Source organism: Strix aluco, chromosome 11 (assembly GCF_031877795.1).
Source record: "Strix aluco isolate bStrAlu1 chromosome 11, bStrAlu1.hap1, whole genome shotgun sequence".
Lineage (NCBI taxonomy): Eukaryota > Metazoa > Chordata > Aves > Strigiformes > Strigidae > Strix > Strix aluco.
In genome coordinates, this window is record NC_133941.1 from 18,362,902 (window position 1) to 18,382,181 (window position 19,280).

The window sequence follows — 19,280 nt, forward strand, 5'->3', positions numbered from 1 at the left end:
ACACTAATATTACCAGTTACAGCATAATTCAGCTAACAACGTTCATTAAATATCAGGTTTACTCCTGGCCACTTAAACAGTTTTTATTGCAACAACACATTGCTTAAAAGCAAAGAAAGAAACCTGGTCCTTCCAATCCATACAAACATACATTTTCACAGAAGCAAAGAGGAAAAAAGGTGACTATCGTGATTCCAGTTCTTACAAAGACACTACAGTAAGTTTTCTCAATGTGTTTGTTAGGAAATGGTGTGCAAGTTTCTAGGTTGATACATTAATATATACATAAAAGATCCTAAAATAGTCAACCAAATTTAAACATCAACTGTACCAAAGATACAAATAACACTCCAACGCACCTTAACTGGAAGACAAAAACCAAGATGTAAGAGAAATAAATTTTATTTTATCCTATTAGATAACCATTGTATCTTACAGTTGTTTGAATGTCATTCATCCAACTATAAAAAACTCCACATGATGTATGAAATCATAATTTTTTCTCCTAAGAAATACAGTTTCATTCTCCTTCAGCTTAAACCACAGGATTTCTGAAAAACACTGCAAAACAGCTTCAACAAAATTTACAGACAAACATCCTATTGTGCCTTTGACAGACAGAACTGCAAACAAAAGTGAAATTTGGTCAAGCTCAATCCCAACTTTGTCCCTGAGTTTGACAGAGTTTGCTTCTTTATAAATAAAGCAATTAACTTTCACATAACAATCACACAGATAAATAAGAAACCAGGAGACAGCTTATTAGGTCTGTACTTCCTGTCCCTCCTTGCCATTTCCTGCCACATAAAATGTATTTAAAAAAAAAAAAAACAAAACCAAAACCACAAAACCCAGCCAATCATCACTGAACTGCTTACAGATTAAAAGAGGAAGATATCCTTAATTTGCAAGTGAACAATGATTAAGCCATGTTAAATGTCTTCCTGATTCATATGAAATTGTATCTTTCACTTGTTGAGATGCAAGAGGTATTTGTAAGCCTTTCCAATATGAAATCAAACTAGTTTAAAAATGTAACTTCTCTTTAAATGCATACACAGCATTCATGTTAAAAAATATTTATAAGACTAGACAGTCTACTATTTGAACAGTGCGATCTCACACCACCCTATTTATGCCAATACTAGCAGCAGAAATAGCATCACTGTACAGCTGTGATCATGAGACTAGACAAGACAGTGTGACTGCAAGCTCATTTGGTAGGAAAAGTTCTTCAATCTCCAAAGCACTTCAAGTGCAGGGCTATACAAAATTCCTCATTCCAAGAATTAGTTAAAATTCACTGTACAGATTGAGATATTCCCACAGGAAGGTCCCAAAGCCATGCAGAAAAAGACCCTAAAAAAAGTCCTTTAGTTCAATTGTCTTGTTTTTTAATTATGAACAAGTAAGTAAAGAATATGCATTGACAATTTATAATAAAGTAGTTTCAATCCTCTGCAACGTATGGAGCTGTACTTCATAACAAACTCCATACCTGATAGAAACAAAAAAAAAAAGCTGCAAGATAACTCAGAAGAGAAAAACTTAAAAGACAAAGAACTACCAAATTCACTTAGCAGGGCAGAATAATGTAGAGTTTGTTTTATTTAGATGGATTTCATAACAACTTCATAAGAACCAGCAAGTCTGTCTCTACCACCTTCCAGCCAGGTAAGGGAGACACCACCATTAACTGAGGAAGTACACCTTTCTCTTCCTCCCACTGTTACATTTTGGCTTCTCTGTGATAATTCTTCAGTCACCAAATCCTCATATAAAGCATCTCTGGTGATATTCTCCAAGCAAAAATTACCAGAGTTTAGAAAATGTTTCTAACAGTACCAAACTGAAGACACTGATACCAGAAAGCATTTCACTCCATGAGCTATGGTTACCAGGATGAACTCCACAACGCCATTACAGTGAAGTAATTTTTTAAGCAGTCTGAGGATCTGAGGAATTGCTACATAATTAAACTAAAAGCTTTTGACTGTACATGTCTGAGCACACATTTTTCATCACTTGACATTTTTTGGTCCATCCAAACAATGCAAAGGGAACACTGATCATTATAAACCTGCCACTTGTACATTCTGAAACTGCCAAATTCAGATCTTAGACCAGCAAAAAAATATACCATTAGTCAACCCAAAACCAGCAGCCTAACATATAATTTTACAATTTCCAAATGTCCAAATTTTCAGCAATTCAACAACAACAACAAAAAAAAATCAATACAAAGGTTAAGTTTGAACAAGTAAAGGAACAAGACATGAGGAAAAGTGGTTGCAACACAAAGAAGCATTTTCTATCCAGTAACAAAAGTTTCAATATGCATAAATCCTTGGAAGAAATCTTATAAAATACATTTAATACTTGATTTTGCAGGGGAAAAAATCATTTCTATTGAGACAAATTTGTTCACGCTGGCATTAAAATCTCAGATAAAAACAAAGCAATGGAGCGAAAGTAAGAAGTTTTATGATTAACCTTCTGGAACTTCAGCATCAGTGTGATTATACTTAAAACCTCCTGTAAAACACCACTCAAAATCCCTTTTTTCTTTTAACTAAGGCTTCAGAGTATTTTTGACAAGTTAATCAATACCCTCACAAATGAATGATCTGCTGAATGAAATAATCTGATACGGCCAGCACGGACACATGCTGTGTATGCCATTAACTTACTTGTAAATGTCAGAACTTTCCATTCACTGCTTTACACTTAAAAGCACTGACAACTCTATCTCTCTGCACCGCATTATGTTCTACTTCAGTAACAGTGACATTGCTACTGGTCCTTGCTCTAGTGTTTTCTTCAGCTTTTGTTTTGTGCATTTTGTTTGGGGGGGGGGGTGTGGGGGTGTGTGCATGTTTGGTTGTTTGCTTTTGTTTGGGTTTTTTTGTCAGACCATTTATTTTCTAATCAGTTCAGCAGCCCATCATGCCAAATAAGAGCATTCTTAGTTACATCATAAGATGTAAGCCATACGATGCCTTCATACAGGTACTCCCCATCGGTAAGAATGGATTCTCTCTCCACGAAGTCTGTCAACTAGGTTATGTCAGAAGGGTGTATCTTAGATACTCATTCATTACCAAAGAGGCTGTTTGAAGAAAAGCTTAGAAAAGAATGATGCATAAAGAGAAAATTACTCAGCTCTCTTTCACGGTACTGACCAGCTTAGAAGACAAAGTAACATTCAGTTGGCAATCTTTTACATTGCCACTCCAATACTAATGTTTCCAATAAATCCATGTGGAAACCTTCTTCCATACAGATCTTACGCAAAAAATACAGCCCTTCACTGCAAGCACGTACAAGAACATGAGCTTTTCATGTTCCTTTCTTCATGTACCGGGAGAGGAACTGGCTTCTGACAAAGTGGATCAGCTTGGTCTCTGTGCGGAATATAGTAGCGGCGGTTGCTGCAAAGCACAGAGCGCCCATGCTGATGTGAATCAGCCTTGCCATCCAACCCTTGTCACAGCAAAAGAATACCTACAACAAAGGAAACAAGCAATTACAGGAAAACTGGTCAGCACAAAGTAGATTTACTGTCTCAATAACAAATAAGGTCCAACACCTCTCGACCATGCTAACGTTACCATCAAGCCAAGCATGGTTTTGCCACATGCACGGATCCTACAAGAAATCATCTTTTAGTCACAACACTTGCTTTCTTAAGAAAATTCTGTCAGCAAAAAATGAGCACTCAGTAGATAACTGGTAAATGTGGAGGCTGCTATTATATGGCATGCAGAAATATGTTAATCAAGATATTAGGACAACTCTGCTAGTGTATCATGCAAAGTCTGCTACTTTGCAGCAATGTATTAGGCTAGTTTCTAACAAAACCCCACTGGAAAACTCCCATTTCAAAACATCAAGCTCTCCTTTCTAAGGCATAATGGACTTTCAAACTGTCAAATTTTTGTACTTTGAAATGCTACCGTCTCTGTAATAATTAGTCTGTGCACTTACCATCTTGTAGTCTGAATAAATGTGATAAATGTGCTCTTGGCAATTTTTGTTTCTGTTCTTGCTTTGTTTTTGCTCTCTATCACTTATTACAGACCTTTTAATAAGTTTCTGTGTTACTGCAAAATTTCAATTATTATTAAGAACCAAGGACATGGATTCATCTACAGACAGCAGAAATGTGTTAAATTTTATTTTCCTTGTCAGATACACCTTCTACAGATGGCAGAGATAACTTTGATACAAAGATAAAATCTCTTAATATTATATATTGCCTTGCCTGTAACAGAAGTCTTCCAGCCTGTCCTCATAAGCCTTTTTTGCCAGTGGTATTTCTCTGCTTGTGGACACAGAAGTCATTTGACACTGACTTTCATAGCGAAAGCAAAATCTGAGAAAGATGCTTACCTCTGAGAAACCTGTGATTACTCCGCTTATGATATAAACGAGTACCAAAAATGGTGAGGGAAGCAGCCCTGTCAAAGGTCTGTAAGTGCTTTCTTTGAAGTAATCATAGATGTAGTGGGTGCTGTGAACTATACGAATACCCATGTTAAAGCAGTTGGCAAGGATAAAGCCTACACTGCCATGCCAGCGGGTCAAGAAGTAAGAGATGCACAGAAATGTGAAAGACAAGGCCAGCATAACAAAATTGTACCTAGAAAAAGAAAAGAAACAATTTAGCAATGTATACAGTTACTGTAGCCATTTACTAACTTTATCCTTGAAGAAATACCACAATTCATTTTCTAAAAGGAGGAACAGAAATTCTCTTACCACCTTCTAATGGAAGAAGATAAATTGGAGAATTGACATGTTAATAAAAAAAATTACTGAAAGAATGGAAAAATACACCAAACAAATTAAACCAAGAACTACATTATGTGAAGGAAATATTTTACTAATCAGCCGTACACTCATTTTAAAATTAAAATTTAGTAACAATGACTAGTAATGTAAAACCTTGTGGATTTTTTGCTATTTTACGTAGGTATTAAAGAAAAATAATGGTCAACAAGACGATGCTTTATTTAGCTTCTGCTCCAAACAGCAGCTTTGAAAACCAGTTCCCACTTTAAAGGGTTCATGAAAGCAGACCTCGCTAAATCTAAAAAGATACTACTTTGACTATGGAAAGTAGACCTCACTGAAATTAATTTGGAAAGGCCTTGTAAGGGACAGCTACTACATAAGCAAAAAAACCTTGATGGTAGCACTGGGAAGGCAACCAGGCTTCAAAATCAATAACCCAGGATGAACACAGAATCAAGAAATACTCCAGGCTGCAAGGGATCTTAGGAGGATCTAGTCCAACCTCCTACTTAAAGTAGATAAATCACTGAATTCAGACCCACAATTTAGATCATTCAGAAGTGTACCTGATATACAGTAACTGTACATGAAAAATTTTAACAGCTGCAAAATTTTAAGGAGTTTGAAGTGATAGTCTGTCTTAAAAAGTATAGCTTCAAGCACATATGTACAGAAAACAAAACTTCACGTTTACTTTCCCAGTTAGCGATGCACCAAAAGCTAAGTTAACAGTCTTTATTTCTTAATTTCTGACCTTTTTACCCAAACATTTAAACATTTGCTAAAGCTTCTACGTCTAAATCTACATGCAGACTGCTAAATAAGGAGTTGATTTTCAGTGTGGCAGGATATATCTAGGCTGATTTCAAATGCACCAATCTTTTTATAAGGTCATTACAAATAAATATTTAAGAGGATCAATGTTTATCAACAAATACAAGCATGTAAAAAAATGGAAGTAGTGCATGTTTGCTTGCCCATCTGTTGCAGCTGGCTCTGGCGACAAGGAACACAGTTTTTAGAAGTGACTGCAGAAAGAAATTTGCTCTTTGGAAAAAAAAGCATTTCCAAGCACATAACCACACAGAACAATTGTTCTCTTTATATACTGAACTCCAAGCAAACCATATGCAAATTAATTATACGAATGTTCTGGGGACACTATTTCCTACCTGTCTACCTCCTCTTTGCACATCAAAGCAAACGTAAAACATTCTGTTACTCCATTGATAGCAAGAAATAGGACATATAAAGAGTAACATCGGAGGAGATCTGGACCTAAAAAACACATTAGAATGATAAGTAGATTATTATTTCTTTCAAAAACCACATTGTTTTTACGTTCACTAAGAGATAGAAGTTGTAAATTATCACTAATAATGGAAACTTAAGTTCATTTGAACAAGTTTCCTGTCTAGATATCTTGATAAGAACACAAATAAACAAGGCAAATAAAAACAAAACCAAAACCTAAACCACCCAAGAATATCAGTTATTATAGTAACAGAAAAGATATCCATAAAAAATGGATTAAAGGGGATTACCTAATTAAAAACTAGTATTTATTGTAACCCAAATCTTCTCTTGTACAGAAATTTGTGGAAATTAATCCAATAGTCATTACGAGGTTCTAAAAGCAATAAAGTGTTTATTTTGAACACAACACTAAGAAAAACAGAAAGGCCGTTCAATACATTCAAAACTGTGTTAGATAAAAAAAATTATATTCAGATTTTTATGGGTCAGAGATAATTTATACATGACTTCAAAATTCTCCATTCAGACCTTAACCTTTTTCTTGCCCTTCAGATATAATAACACGGGGAAAAAAATCCCATGCTTTTTAGCAGGTTAGTATGCATCCCTGAATATTCCTTCTTGATGGCAGCAATGTAGTTCATATTACTGAGTCTCCTGTTTCAGCTCTAAAGAACAACTGCCCAGTGAGCAGTAAACACACCGCAGAAGTGGGGCAGAGCTGAAGACTTTCTTTCCAGGCATGCATAAAAACATTAGATTAAAGAGCACTCAAGAGAGGAAAAAAAATATCCAAATGAATATATCCATGAATATCTGATCAAATAAGTCAGTACAGATGTTCAACATTTCATTTTCACACATTATCGTTAGGTTAAAAACTAAAATTACTTGTGAGTCACTTGACTTGCACCCATACTCCTAAACACAGTCCTTCTCAGTAAGCATGTCTAAAAGATTAGGCCCAGACATCCATTCTTGAAGAGAAAGGAGGACAGAAAACATCTTCATAAGAAGTTGGCTGCCGGGGTCCAGAACAACAATTTTTCACATTTGCTTTCAAAATTAGAAACAAATCTGACAGAACCAGCAACAAGGCAACACAAAACAACAGTTGTTCTTGGTTATGCAGACACAGGGTTTTCCATGAAATCACTATACGAACTAAGCACCAGCTTCCAAATACACGCAAGGGTCTAAAGCAAAAATATCTAAATGTTTAGTGATCTTCACAGTGATTAAGATAATTTCAATTTATTTTAATACCCAATAAGCAATATTCCAAGGTTACGGTTTAAAGGTGCAAAACTCTGACAGGCACAGCTGTGTTTAACACAATATACTGTCACATGCTTTCACCTTCCCCGTGACTTTCTCTTAATTATAACAGACATGAAATGGAAAACACAGGCTAGAACTCTCCCACAATGGCACATGGGCAAAACTGCCAGACAGAAATGCAACAAAAAACCTCCACTGAGGAGCTGCTAGATCTTCACCCAAGATAGATCAAGTAGGAACCGAGTCATTACACAGGGCTCAGCTACAGAAGGCAGACTGCTTTTTCTAGCAGGAGCTACTATAGGTCACCTGACAAACCACTGAAAGAATTGAAGAAAACTCCAGGCTACAATTTCTGTGTTTGTGCTTCAAGAAGGAATTAAATGCACCTCTACTTTCTCTCCTGAAAATCCAAGGTGACCTACAAATTCCTTGACTGCTTCTGTGGACAGATTTGTAAAACTTACCCCTCAGCATGTACAACTACAGCAAGATTATTACCATTATATGGTTTAGCACTATGAAAAAAAGTATTATCTTCTATGCTAAAACTATGCATTCTTTGGTTCCAATTCTTTGTATGGGTTTGGGGTGGTGGTGGTTATTTTAAGCAGCTGGAGTTAGCAATTTTACATCATGGAATAGTCAATCTTTTAAAGTGTTCTTTTCCAACAATGTGAAATTGCAGGAAGGTAGAGTCCCACACCTGATCACACTTATTTAGAGATCCTCAGTATATTTTAGTTTAAGGTGCCTACGTATTAAAGATGGTATTACAAAGGTAGAAGTTCTGGATTCAGTCAAGCTAAGTCACTGATTTCAATAGGAGTTTTACAGAAAAAAAATTCTGTTGATTTACACAAGAATTCCTAATAGCTGCAGTTTCTCTTTTGAAAGAATGGCTTCTTTGCCAGCTCCGTACATCTTTACCTGTTCCAGAACTGAGCATTGAGCCTCCGTAAATATCCAGAGCCAGCTGAGAATAGGCATAGCCAAACACCGTGATGGTAAGGCCAATCAGAAGCACAAGTTTCAACAGCAATTCTAATACATTTGCAGCCATAGCAACATCATCCTGGAAAATAATGTAGTAGATTACACGAATCAGAATCAATATAATATTTTCATGCAGAAAAACTACTTGACAGAAAAAAAAAAATAGGTTGCACAGTGTAAAAAGGGGTGAGATTTATCCATACACATGGTCTTAACTTCCAACAGTTTTTATATATTTATTATTCCATTTTACACTTTATTCATTACAAACTCTACACAAGTATTAGTGTGACGGTCTGGTGAAACCACAGGTAACGTCTCAACCATGCGGTAAAGAACTCTGGCAAACTGTTTCTGTGGAAACACCGGGGCTGTGCAGGTAATGGCAGGGACGTACGGGCAAAAGAAGGGGGTCCTGCGGAGGTGGGACCACAGTTTTTGGAGGCTGAACTTCCCTATCTTGAATGACTCTGTGAAGAGTCAATAGAGAAGCCATGAGGTCAAACAATGGTCACACCTGCAGGGAGGGAGGAGTAACTCCCCAACGACCCCTGAGCCCACCGACCCATTTCCAGAAGAATCTGAAAGTATGAACTGCACATGTACCAAAACCAAGGAGAATTCTAGAAGTATAAACTGTGCATGATGCATAATTAGCCTAACGAGTCCAAGTGCCCACTCGGAGAAGGGGCAAAGAATTATAAAAGGACACAAGTCAAAGTCCCACATGGCTGCACCTCTTCAGAACTGGACCCGTGAGCTGGCTGGACCAACAATGGAACCAGGACTGGTGAAATCCTCCTTTTTGTCTTTCTCTCTCTTTTCCTCTCTCCCCTTTTCTCTGCCATTCTTATTCTGTATGCCACATATAAGGCAAGGCTTGTCAGGGCATGTTTAAGGATTATCGGGGCATGTTTTAAGATCTGCCACTAGTCGGTGTAAGTTTATTGCCTGTTGCAGAGAATGCAAAGATTACTGACAAAGTTTCACGCCAATTATCTGTTGTGAGCAAATAAAAATTGAGTTTTGTGAATTGAAGAATCTTTGGTGTCATTTCACCTTAATCCTGACCTGGGAATCAGAGAATCTGAGTCCAGAGAAATTGGGATATGACAATTAGCCATGTATATGTCTGTTCAAGGAAACTGCCCGTGTTTAACAGTTAGTCAACAGCAAAGAAGAGCAGGGGATCTGCCCAAGGCCACGGTTTGAGGCAGTGGGAAGGTCACATTTCCTGCTGTACGGGACTACAGGATTTGCCACACCAGAACAAGTAACTTGGTCAGTTCTACTACCTCATTACAAGAAGTATTCTTGTAATGTAACTTCACTACATACAGTGAAAACTCATAACCATTTTCCACTTACACATATCAGGTAGATTATATATAAAATACACATATACATACACCTTCCTTAGCCCACCAGTGACGTGAAGCACGGCATTTGTTGAACTGCATGCTAAGGTACAAGTAGCAGGATTACTGCAAAAAGTTGCCACAGTATCAGACAAAAGCCCAGGCTGATCAAGAATTTCTTACCTACAGCATGCATGAATATTACTCTGTGAAGCAAAGCTCTGGTCTGTTTAACCACTGATACTCCACATACAATTCAAAAGCTCAAGAAAAATACAATTCTCTTCTTCCCAAAACTGCACTCTTCCAAAACATGACTGCTTTAATACTTAAGAGATACTTAAGAGTTTCAAGTAGGTCAAATGTGTTCAGACAGTATTTATTTGATAGGCAATTATTTAAATCATGAAAATATGCTGTTTCTAAGCGTATCTGGAAATACACAGTACACTAGGGTTTACATCACACTGTTTGGAGCAGATGATGTTAACTTCAGTTATAATAAAAGACAGTACTATTCCGTTAAATATCTTAATTTGTTTCATCAGCATTTTACCTATTTTCTTTTTGGTCCAGCCTCACTCAACATTTTTGTTCTCCATTTCCACTTTTCAATTTTTACAGCCTTTTTACTCAAACTTAAATGCATGCTTCTGTCAGTCACATTTCTATGATGCAACTTATCTGTAACAAAAATCAAGCATTTGACATGTAATTAATCCAAAATAAACATACCTGCTTCTGATCCTTTACATTCTTCCCTCTTTCCAACACGTTAGCAAAAAAGACATAAAAACTCTCCTCAATAGGCAAAAAGATAAACCTGGCCACCAGTGAACCAAGATTATTCACGATATCATACACACCTTTAAAAAAAAAAAAAAAGAAAAACACCAAAATAGCAACAACCTGTAATTTTTTTTTAGACACATCTTAATTCCAAGTCTTTAACAATTACCTGAATTCTAATCTAACATTTCCACCGAACAAAGAAAAAACAAGTGGAATTCAGTGAACATTAAAACAGTGTTCCCTAAAAATTCTGATGGTCAGCAATCACAGCTCTAAATTACAAGGCTTGCTCATAGATGGCAAAGCTACGACAAAAGCATCAACTACAGAGATATGAATCTAGTAACAGCACCAAGCCACATTTAAGACTCTTATTGTAGAGGAATTTAAAAGATCCTGATGAATTTAACTGAAGGAGAACAGGAATGTAAGTATATACTGATACAGGAGACGAGAAAGATACCCATTTTTACTATGAGGTAGCTCTTTTTACTTTCACTGAAGTGGAAGAGCAATCCTACATGACATTTTACCAGCACTTCCATACTCAGCAAGATACTGCTCCAAACCTGTTAAGACATCTATGTGTATATATACATACACACACACAGAATACAGCCATTGAGAAATTACGAAATTAGGTATGTGGGTCAGTGCTTTACATATTCACAATGAATTAACAGAGTAAGGTTCAGGCTGATTTCACAGGACTTGGAAGCAATGCTTCTCAACATTTGGAGAGTTACAGACATTTTTGTACTCATTGCTCTTTCAAAGACCCTTCAAGTAAGAGGCAGCTCAATTATTCCACAGGGGAGGAGGATCAGAAGCGGCTGCAGTTACTGGTGGCAAGCACATACACTCAGTACTCATGAGGGAACATACTACTGCCAGCAATTAAAAGTAATTCAAACTATCCAAGAAACTCCTAACAGTGGGCCAACAATTACAGCCTATTTTCCTTCCCCAAGCTATAAAGACCCAAGGTGCTGCCAACTCAGTCATCTGAATGGCTACTGCAACAAACTACTCTGTAACCACACTGAATTCTTTTATGGAACATAATTCAGTTTTGAGATGCAATGCCATAAACAATCATGTTCTTGCCCTAACAGCTAACACAGATTCAAAAGGAAGACAGAAAACAGCAGGAAAACAGAATTACAAAAACTGAAGACAGACAACTAGAATACATCAGGGTTTGGTATCACATATCCAACTGGAAAGTTTTGATTCAAAGAAAAAAAAAAATTAAAATCCAGGATCTTAAATTAAATTGTTATCTACACCAATCATTCTTTGAAATGTATCTCAAAGTCACAAAGGCTTTGAAATCTTCACAGATTTTCAAGTTATCTTCAAATACTTTAAGTCATCTGAAGAGCGGTAACTAAGAAAACTGTGTGATGGTATTGTGAAGTGGTGACACTTACCCTGATCTCCAAAATTTAACACATTCAAAAAAGTCATCACATATCGTTCACCTGTAAGTTCAAAATAAAGAATTTAAGATCAAGTCCCTAATTCTTTCCCAATACTCATTCAGACACTTCCAATATTAAGTATTCAAGAGAAAGTCATACAGGACAGCACCTAGTTCACAATACCCTCAAAGACTTCATTCCGGTTGGTAACATCTGTTGGCAACAATCTCTGAAAGTCACATGCCCACATGCCCCCAGCTTTCTCAAGCTTTAAGTCAATTTTGCAAATAGTATTCACTAGTCCCTCCCCATCACAACTATACGTCAAGCCTCACCCTCTGTCAAAATCTGTTTCAAGAAGGATTGTTTGAAGAAACTCCAAGTCAACCGTGCTTCCTTCCAGTTCACAAAGGTCTGCAAAAAAAAAGTACTGAAATGTAATAAACATGAGTGAAACTACAGAGCAGAGATAGACAATAAAAAGCCAGTACAATACTCTAGGCTAGGTCTAACAGTACTGATGAGGAAAACCCACAATGTTATAGTTACTAACAACTAATGTAAAATACTGCTGAATTCAAGCACCAATATCACTGATCAGGCAAAGACTTCTTCCCCTTGCTAAAAATTACTACTGTGGCAGATAAAGTATCCAAACAAGCCTTCTACAGAAAGTACTAATTGAAGTTAGAGAAAAAAAAAACACACCATGCTGTTTAGCATGCCAGTATTCCACCTTCATTGTAGATACAAATTGTTTACTGCTCTTTAAACTGTTCCTACAAGTCTTGCAACCAAGAATCGCCTTTATCTTTTCAATCTGTAAATCTTTCAAAATGTCGTCTTCTTCACTATGTCTTTTCACTTCTTTCTTTGCCTCATTTTCTCTTGAGAGATATTTGATTTATCTGTAGGATGCTGTGTACCACAATGTTTATTTTGAGGAAAAGTCGAAGTACCAAAACCCACGGTAAAATGGTTCTGGTTTCCTTCCTGCCTCTGATCCAGTGATACCTGGTCATTTCCCTGCACACTGCAGATGTACTCTGTAATCTCCAGCTAACGGTTTATGCAAAGATACTAAAAGATAATTCAGCAACAAACCCGCACCATAAAGTGTTCAAGCTTCAGAACATTTTTCTGACAAGGATTTTACTAATACAAACTACATGCAGAATTTTTCAGTATTTTTTTTTCCTTAATCAGTCGTATCTTCTACAGTGCTAAGATATGCCCAAAATCACTCAATTAACTTCACTATCTCAAACAAATTTTCAAAGCTCTCTCAAGAAAGACTTAAAAAAAGAAATCAAGAAATAATCTGTGCAACCTACCTCATCTTCCACCAAGTTAGGTAATAGAGCTTTCACTCTAGTAACTGGAAACGACTTCTTTGTTGCTTCAGGAGATCCCAAAAACATCACAAAATAAATTACATAGCATATTACCAGAACACTGGCATATAAAAGCTGGAAAGGTAGGGAAGCAAAGAAAAACAAACAGTGATATAAAATTAACTTACAAATGTAGAATCACATACTAGAGACCCAAATTCAGTGAGAAAATGTAGTAAGCAGTCCTTATTCCTGTCAAATATTAAACTAGGTAAAGACATTAACACATCTCAAGAATGCTGTTGATCTCTTTTCCTTTTTTTTGAATTCATAGGTTATCATAGCCCTTTGCTAACTTTTATGCTCTATTAAGCATTTTTAGAACGATTATTTCAAGTCCAACTACGAAGCAATTAGTCAAAAATCAAGTTGACAGAGAAGCTACTGCCTACATCTCTTACTTCATAGAATCATTTAGGTTGGTAAGGACCTTTAAGATTGAGTCCAATCGTTAACCTAATGCTGCCAAGTCCACTACTAAACCACGTCCTTAAGTGCCACATCCACATGTTCTTCAAATACCTGCAGAGGTGGTGACTCAACACTTCCCTGGGCAGCCTGTTCCAATTCCTGACAACGTTTTTGGTGAAGAAATTTTTCTTAATATCTAATCTAAACCTCTCCTGGTGCAACTTGAGGCCATTTCCCCTCATCCTACCACTTGTTACTTGGGAAAAAGAGACTGCCACCCACCTTGCCACCCACAACATCCTCTCAAGTAGTTGTAGAGAGCGGTAAGTTCCCCCTCTAAGCCTCCTTTTCTCCAACTTCAGTAAGTTACCTACTACATCCACTGCAAAAACTGAACAAAAAAATAACCTAATGTTCACATCTGAGGTAGATCACATTTTTATTTCTAAGTTAACTGATAAATGCACAGGCCATAACCCTATTTTTCAGGTGCCAATATATCCCTTCTTCATTGTAGTAAAGAAAAAGTTTTAACCCAAATAGATGTTACTCATGGTTAGCACCTTCTGATAAGGTGATACAGATTGGTGGGCCAGGCTGATAAAGTCATGTGTGATTATAGTCTTCTACACAGTAGAACCCAAAGTTTAACATTAATTCTGAAGCCAGGCGGTGAACAGTCTTCAAGCATTAGAATGTGTAACTCATTAAGAGTCAACATAAAGCTTATACAGAACAACATAACCTTATTTGCAGAATGTGCCTTCAGACAAAAGAAGGTGCTTTCTTGCACCTCCATTAAACTGCTCGAGGTCACAGTGTCAAGTCAATAACAAGTATCAGGAAAATACTAAATTTAAGTGCTAAATCTTAAACCTCCCAGGAGCATTTTCTCTCAACGCCCCAAAGTTATTTAGCAGGCTAAATGTCAAAGGCAAATAAAAATTCAGATGAATTGAAAATTTACAGAAAAAGAGAACAGAGGAAACTTACCTGAGTCAAAGAAAAAATGTAGAGGCCCCACTGAGGATAAAGGACTACTAAAATAACTGTCAAAGTGCATTTTGACACTACAGAAAGGCTTTCAGCAATTACCTTTGAGAAAGAAAACTGAGGTTTATTTTCTGCAAACTTAACCACATAAACAAACTTAAAATACATTAGTTTCACACACAAAACTTATGTAGAAATATAAGACTTTCAAAGTCACAGAGTTTATTTCCGCTCAGTTGGCCAGCTTTGATTGTAATTTCTCTGACAGTTTCTATTCTCGTATTTCACAATTCCTCCATTGCACTTTCCCAGTCCTTTGTATGGGACATTAGGGAGAAAATTTTGCTTGAGACAATCATGTTCTCCATTGTTGCATTTCACAATTTCATACCAACAATCAATTGAAATGCAAAATCATGGAAGCTGCATGCCTCTCCCTCCAATTAAAATTCATGATTTAATTATCAGTGAGGTGACAATTTCTAAATAAACCAACTTTTTTGCTTAAACAGGTACAAATTCATATTCATGTTACAACTATGCCATACAGTACTAAACCGTACACACAGGTTTGGTTTTTTAATATGCTTGTATATACAAAGATCTAGTTCAGGAATCTGTTCTTTTCAATAGAGAACGGAAATTCCCCACACACAATCATACACCCCATGTACTTTACTAACCTTAAGTCTCACAAACAAATGAGCTTGTGCTAAAACCCAGAGCGGTTCTCCCAGAAGTTCAATAATTGCAGAAAGACCAAATGCCACTACACCAGCCTGATAATGAGGAACCACAGAAGGATCAGGTACTTCAAGCAAATGTAGCCAGACTAAGCCCAATAAAATAGACCAAAAAACACCAAGAGGGACTCTAAAAAGTTAACAAAAACATATCAATAGAAATGTTACTTTAGCAGGAAAAAACCCAAAGAAAATTTAAATGTCACACATGTCTAAAATAATTTTTAAAAAAAGGCCCTGAGGAATTAATTTCTATTGTTACTATACCAAGAATACCTTTTTTTGTGATGAATATCTTGAAGGCACCCTTTGCAAGACACAGAAAACATTTTTCCTGACTCATCTATTTTCTACTCTAGAACCTAACACAAGGTCAACTACCTGCATTTCTTGTTCCCTAGGATCGAGCAATTCTGACCCCGTATCAGCCTGCACAATACTGCAAACCCCTCATTGCTGCAATTTTTACAGTCTGTGGTTACAAGGGGTTTGGCAGAAAAGCTGTGTTGGATCTTGCTGTAACAGATAAAGATGCCACCACTCCAACTGCAAGTCTCACCCAGAAATCACTGGTTCTCCACAGAACAACAGCAGAGTGAGCAGAAGAAAATGCATGCCTGCACCTCAGGTATGCCAGTTCACAATGCTCTACTGTAGCCCAGAGCCACTTTGACTAGCGACTGTAGCTAAAAGCCAAGCTAGGCACAGGAGTGCAGACGTGTATTACCTTCTGTTGACACTGCTTCAGGAACACGAAGCTTCTGGCAGAGTGCAGAAAGTTTTACACCATTGCAGCAGGATCTGTTTGACCCTCCCATTATCAGATCCCTAAGGTATCTGACATCAAGTTCCTAAGATGTATTTCAGATCCTTCAAGAGAGTTAATCTTCATTTTAAATTATGCTTCTCTATAAGGAAAAATTTAAAGAAAAAGGTGCACACAGTCATTGTTAACTATCATATAATGCCCACTTGAAAGGCTGTCAAATAGCAGAAAACTTATTATAATACAGTGAACAGATCCAATACATTTAAATTAGTATTAAACCTATCCCTGAATGGGATAATCCCTCTTCTTTATATCTAGATGCAGATGACCATGCATAACCTCCCATTCCTGGGCCAGATCTAATTAATAGCTGTGCAGTTCTAGGGAATGTCAGTAGGGTGCTCCAGTGGAAGACCACTATTTTGTAGTACAGGGCTAGTTTTCCACCATATCAGGCAGGTCAATTTACTTCCCAATCCACCTAATTGCAGCTGCACAGCTGTTAGATGTGACAGAGAGCAAGTACCAGTGAGGTGTATTCAGGAATCAGAAGGGAGAAACAACCCACTTAGCTGCAATGTGCAATTACACTCTCTGGCTGCAGCTTCACGTGGACTTCAAGCTATTCACTTTCTGCTATAAATGGCACTGCAGTTGAAAGAAGTTGTCCTATTTACTCCCTATTGCTTAATACCGACTCTTTCTTTCACCTTTTCACATCTATCCTACCCAACACGAACATTTGCGTTGCCATGCCATTAAACCACAGCAGGGCTCAAGACTTGAAAAAACTGATTCAAGGGGAAAAAAAAAATAATACCTAAAGCAGCTTCACAAATGAACATCAACTAATATAAAAGCAAGACTGAGGAGGCGGAGGAAGAAAAAATAAAGGACTACATGTTTATGCAACAGGATTTTCCTTTAACAGCTACAACATAAACTTCAGGGTAAGCGACAGAACAAACAGCTCCTGATAACACCTTCGGTGATGCACTTTCCCATGTGTTCCAAAAAGAGATCAAGCCCATAAATGCTAAAGCAACAGACTTGTCCAGTTCCCTGCATCAGTCCTGAAACATGACTGAGGCTACTAAATGCTCAATACTGAAATAGCTACCTCAGTAAATAAATACTTGCTCTCATTTTGTGAGCTCTCAGACAAGAATTAAAAATAAATTCTAAAAAAATAAATTTCTAAAGGTATCTTACGTCAGCCACAGCAGATTAATTGTTTTGGTCCAGTTTCGCTTTGTACTTCCACTCAAACAAGCTCTCCGAAATGCCTCCCTGGCTAGGAAGACAACTGTTGAATACAGCAGGGTTAGCCTAAAGGAGATGAGGGGGAAAAAAAAAAAAAAGATAAAATTATTTCTTTACATACTACTTCTGAAATCCTTCATGTACTAGCATCACTGACAGTTTTTACACAGGACTGCCTCACAGATAAAGCTAACAAGCATGCAAAGAAAACATGGTGATATGAGGTAAATTATCACCATCTCTTAAAAAAGGAGGGAAAGTAAATACATGTGATTATTCAAATAGCAAAAATACTTTAAGCATACCATAAACCAAAAACGCAATTGCAAAATATATTGTCTAGCAACAGCTTGTAACACACAATCGTGTCTAGCTTTTCCTCAGCAAGCTGATGGTTTAACATGGAAAGCAGGCCAGCAGTACCTCTGTTCCAGGCCAAAAAATAACTTGGGAGAGATTCAACACACACTGTAAAACACCCAACAGTAAATTAAAGAGCGTTATACAAAGCGTTATTAGCAACACACCCTACAGACCACAGAGCCCGAGATCCTGCACCAAACACTTTCAAAAAGCCCCATCACGCCGGGAGCCCTGTTCCGAGGGACGCCTTGCCTGTACCACCCAGGTTTCAGGCGAAGAGCGCGGTCGGGATGCCGGTGCTCCTCGCCCTCACCTCACGTTGACCACGCCGATCAGCTCTCTGGAGAGGTAGCGCAGAGTGAACGCGTTCAGCCCGAAGGTGACCACCCGGAACAGCACCTGTGAAGGAAGCGGCACGGGAAACACCTGCGGGCCGAACGGGGGCCGAGGCGGCTCCCGCCAGGCACGGCTGCGGCGGAGGAGGCGGGGGGCGGCCCCGCACCTGCAGCAAGGCGCTGGAGGAGGCCAGCCGGGTGGTCTGGCTGAGCACGTCCTGCGAGGCCATCAGCTCCCCGCCCTGCCCCGCCGGCAGGAAATGGCGGCGCCGCCGTCGCGCCGCGATGGCGTCAGCGCGGGCGGGACCGCCCCGGCCTCCGGGCGGGAAGCGGGGCCGGGGCAGGACCCGCGTGGGGAGCAGCGCTCTGCCCTTCCGCCTGTGCTCAACGGAACAGGGTACAGGGGGCCGGTTCAGGAATGCTTTTGACATAAATAGTTGACTTCCGAGTTAACTGGGCCCTCCGCTCTGCTCGGATGCTAAAACTAACGTTCAGCGCCAGCTTTCTGCTTCGCAAGCAGGTATTCCTCTAAAACAACCCCCAAAAACTGCACGTTGGCTTATAAGAAAAGGTACCATATTAAATAGCATTTTCTGACAAGCGCTATTTTCCAGAGATTTCTCAAAAATCTCCATACGAGTTCCACCAGCACCTTTCTAAACTGAGGGCAAACGCACCAGTCTTCCCCGACTTAAGGAGAAAGACAACCAAAACTGAGGTAAAACACACTCGCTGCAGGAAGAAGAATGTATCTTAATTCATTCTCTGTAATTAAAAAAAAAAAAACCCAACAAAAAACAAAACACAAAAACAAACCACAAAGAAACCAACAACACACCTTCAAATAGCAAAGATGCCATTTAATTGTGACCGACTTGAATTTAATAATACCCTGACTTGAACTCTTCCAAACAGGTAAGACTTTACACTCAGTATAAATCAGCACAGTAGTTCCAGACTATTTCAGATTATTATTTAAGAAGCGATATATAAAAAGATTGTATCTTTCTATGTTACAGAACATTCCCTTTAAAAGCATGGTGCTTTCAGCTCAGAAGTCACATTTTTTTCTTAGTAGTGCTACAGTTGAACCAAAATTTTTCA

General features: G+C 38.0%; 1 protein-coding gene across 1 annotated transcript; it reads right to left on the reverse strand.

The window, feature by feature from the left end:
• Window positions 1-386: 386 nt before the first annotated feature.
• RFT1 (RFT1 glycolipid translocator homolog) lies at window positions 387-18,425 on the reverse strand. Its single transcript, XM_074836426.1, has 13 exons — window positions 18,344-18,425; window positions 18,155-18,240; window positions 17,428-17,544; window positions 15,387-15,576; window positions 14,704-14,805; window positions 13,240-13,374; window positions 12,241-12,319; window positions 11,915-11,965; window positions 10,425-10,555; window positions 8,266-8,410; window positions 5,970-6,075; window positions 4,393-4,642; window positions 387-3,504 (listed from the first exon to the last, which is right to left on the reverse strand). Exons 1-13 carry the CDS (start codon window positions 18,404-18,406, stop codon window positions 3,340-3,342), a joined length of 1,620 nt encoding a protein of 539 aa, XP_074692527.1. The 5' UTR covers window positions 18,407-18,425; the 3' UTR covers window positions 387-3,339.
• Window positions 18,426-19,280: the final 855 nt, after the last annotated feature.